This window comes from Entamoeba dispar, genomic scaffold (assembly GCF_000209125.1).
Source record: "Entamoeba dispar SAW760 scf_1105229461423 genomic scaffold, whole genome shotgun sequence".
Taxonomy (NCBI): Eukaryota; Evosea; order Mastigamoebida; family Endamoebidae; genus Entamoeba; species Entamoeba dispar.
This window is the reverse complement of record NW_001854685.1, coordinates 15721-18038: the sequence shown is the minus strand read 5'-3', so window position 1 is coordinate 18038 and position 2318 is coordinate 15721. Positions and strand designations below refer to the sequence as shown.

At 22.0% G+C, this 2318-nt stretch overlaps 2 protein-coding genes across 2 annotated transcripts in view, besides 2 other annotated features; both read left to right on the top strand.

The window, feature by feature from the left end:
* Nucleotides 1–17, top strand: part of EDI_110350 (uncharacterized protein) — a gene marked incomplete at both ends in the record, with an annotated part of 1158 nt that extends 1141 nt beyond the window's left edge. The window contains one exon of the mRNA XM_001733374.1: nt 1–17. This exon is cut by the window's left edge and continues 1141 nt beyond it. Within this exon, the coding sequence (XP_001733426.1) occupies nt 1–17 (17 nt within the window).
* A 496-nt stretch (nt 18–513) lies between these two features.
* Nucleotides 514–950, top strand: EDI_110340 (uncharacterized protein; the record flags this gene model as incomplete). Its single annotated transcript, XM_001738506.1, has 2 exons — nt 514–813; nt 864–950. 2 exons carry the CDS (start codon nt 514–516, stop codon nt 948–950), a joined length of 387 nt encoding a protein of 128 aa, XP_001738558.1.
* A 301-nt stretch (nt 951–1251) lies between these two features.
* Nucleotides 1252–1382: a microsatellite.
* A 6-nt stretch (nt 1383–1388) lies between these two features.
* Nucleotides 1389–2278: a repeat region.
* Nucleotides 2279–2318: the final 40 nt, after the last annotated feature.

Sequence of the window (2318 nt, the reverse complement as noted above, 5' to 3'; positions counted from 1 at the left end):
AAATAATTATGAAATAGCGTTGTGTTCTAACTATTATAACCAATTCAATTCTAAGAATTTATACAAACATAGAGATTCAATTAATAGTATTCTCAATTGAAAGTATATGTTCATTAGGTACAAAAGAACTCTTTGATCATTCTGAATATAAAAATATAATCGGTTGTTATAATGAGTGTATACTAATATTTATTTAATCATCACATTACTGTAAATTGACTATAATTTTTAAAATAGTTAAATACAAGAAAATATCATTATAACTAGCACTACAGTACAAATATTAATGATAGGACTGATTTCATTTAAGTTAATTACATTGTATACTTCATCATTTAATTTATCAAATAAATACAATGTAAATAAAAAACATAATACAAAATAAAACAACTAATGAAGAAGAGATTACAATTAAGAAAGAGAAGATAGATAAATTCTTTGCTCAAAGTTAAAAGTCATTGATATTTTTTTGTTTTTTAGTTGATAAGAACTTGATAAATCATAAAAAAGAACATGACAATAATTACTTTCCAAATAGGAAATAAACCAATAACCACAACATATAAAACAATCAGAAATGATATGGAAAAGATTCTTAATGAGATGATCGGAATGAATGATAAAGATGTTGAGGAGTTTTATCAGAGAGAAATGAATATCATGAAAGAAATTGGAACAAAAATCAAAGAAACAGAGAAAGGATATGAATATTTGATAAAACAAGTTGAATTAATAGAAGATGCACATTACAATATCATCACAAAATGCTATGATGATAACTATCAGTTGAATGAACAAGGAAAGAGAAGTATTGTTTGTTAAATATGGTATTTTATAGAAAATACAAGAAAATAAGAAAATAGGAAAGTATCAAGAAATGTTACAGTGACATTATCAGTACAATGATAATGTATTGCATCCACATTGACTACATCATCGAAAATCTTTAATTCACTTCTTTTTTAAATAAACAATACAAATAATAGAAATAAACAAAAAGAACTTGAAAAAAAGAAATGAGTGTGTTTATTGAAACAAGTCTTGGGAATGTTGTAATTGACTTATTCACAGAAGATAATCCAGTAGGATGTTATAATTTCATTAAGCTGTGTAAAATTGAATATTATCTTCATTGTATCATTTATCGAGTAATCAAAGATTAATAAAATGAAAATTAAGGATAACAATAATCAAATGATTACATTCAAATGATATTGAAATGAATGAATACAAATACAATATTTCAACAACAAACAAAAGACAAATAATACAGAAAAAGAAATAAAGAAAATACATAAAATAAGAGTAAATAATACAGAAAAGAATAAATTAAAATATTAATCAAATAACAAACATACAATAAATAAATACAAATAAAAGAACAAACAATGAAATGAATAATAAAACAATTAAGAAATAATATAAATTAAAATAAATTAAAAGTAATATTCAAGTTACATAACAAAACAAAAAATAAGAAAGATAAAAGAATAAAGAATGATGTAAATAAATAAAAGAATTTGAATATAATAAATTAAAGAATGATAATAACATAATAAAGAAACAAGAAAATAATAAGAATTAAGAATAAGAAATATAACATAATAAATTGTAATGATTAATTCATTATTATTAATTTCATTATTCATTACTCTTTTAAATAAAATGAAATTAATAAAGAAATAAGTTAAGTTATAAATACTCATTATATTATTTGATAGTGATTGAAGTAATCTTGTTCTTTGTATGGTTGGTACTTAAATAAACCATATTTAATAAAAATTATTTCATTTCAATTACAATGATTCGTTTTGGTTTGAAATCTTTTTCACGTTGTATTCCACAAATTGTGTTTATTACTGAATTATTTTTGTAAATGCGGTATTTACGTGATGAGCATTTTTTATGCTTTTCTTTATAAACACAAATATCATTTTCTCCAATAATAAATAATTCAGAGCTTGATGAATCACATAAATAAAATGAACGCTGTAGTCTTTGAATATTAAAGTTTATTGTTCCATCCATTCTTCCATTTGACTCTATTGAAAATAAAAATGATTTTGAATCATATATCCACTTATTAACTTTATCAATTTTAGTATCAACATATCCTCCAAACTTATTTCCTTTTGTGTCTTCAATAATAATTATTATATGTTCTTTACTCACTATTCGTTTATCAAACACTGACGTGTCTTCATTCCAATCATCAATATCTGAATTAAATAGTATATCAGATATTCTTCTCTCTGTCAAACCTTCGAACTCTTTTATTAACTTTTCATAAAACGTTCTATTTCTTGACGTTGATTGTT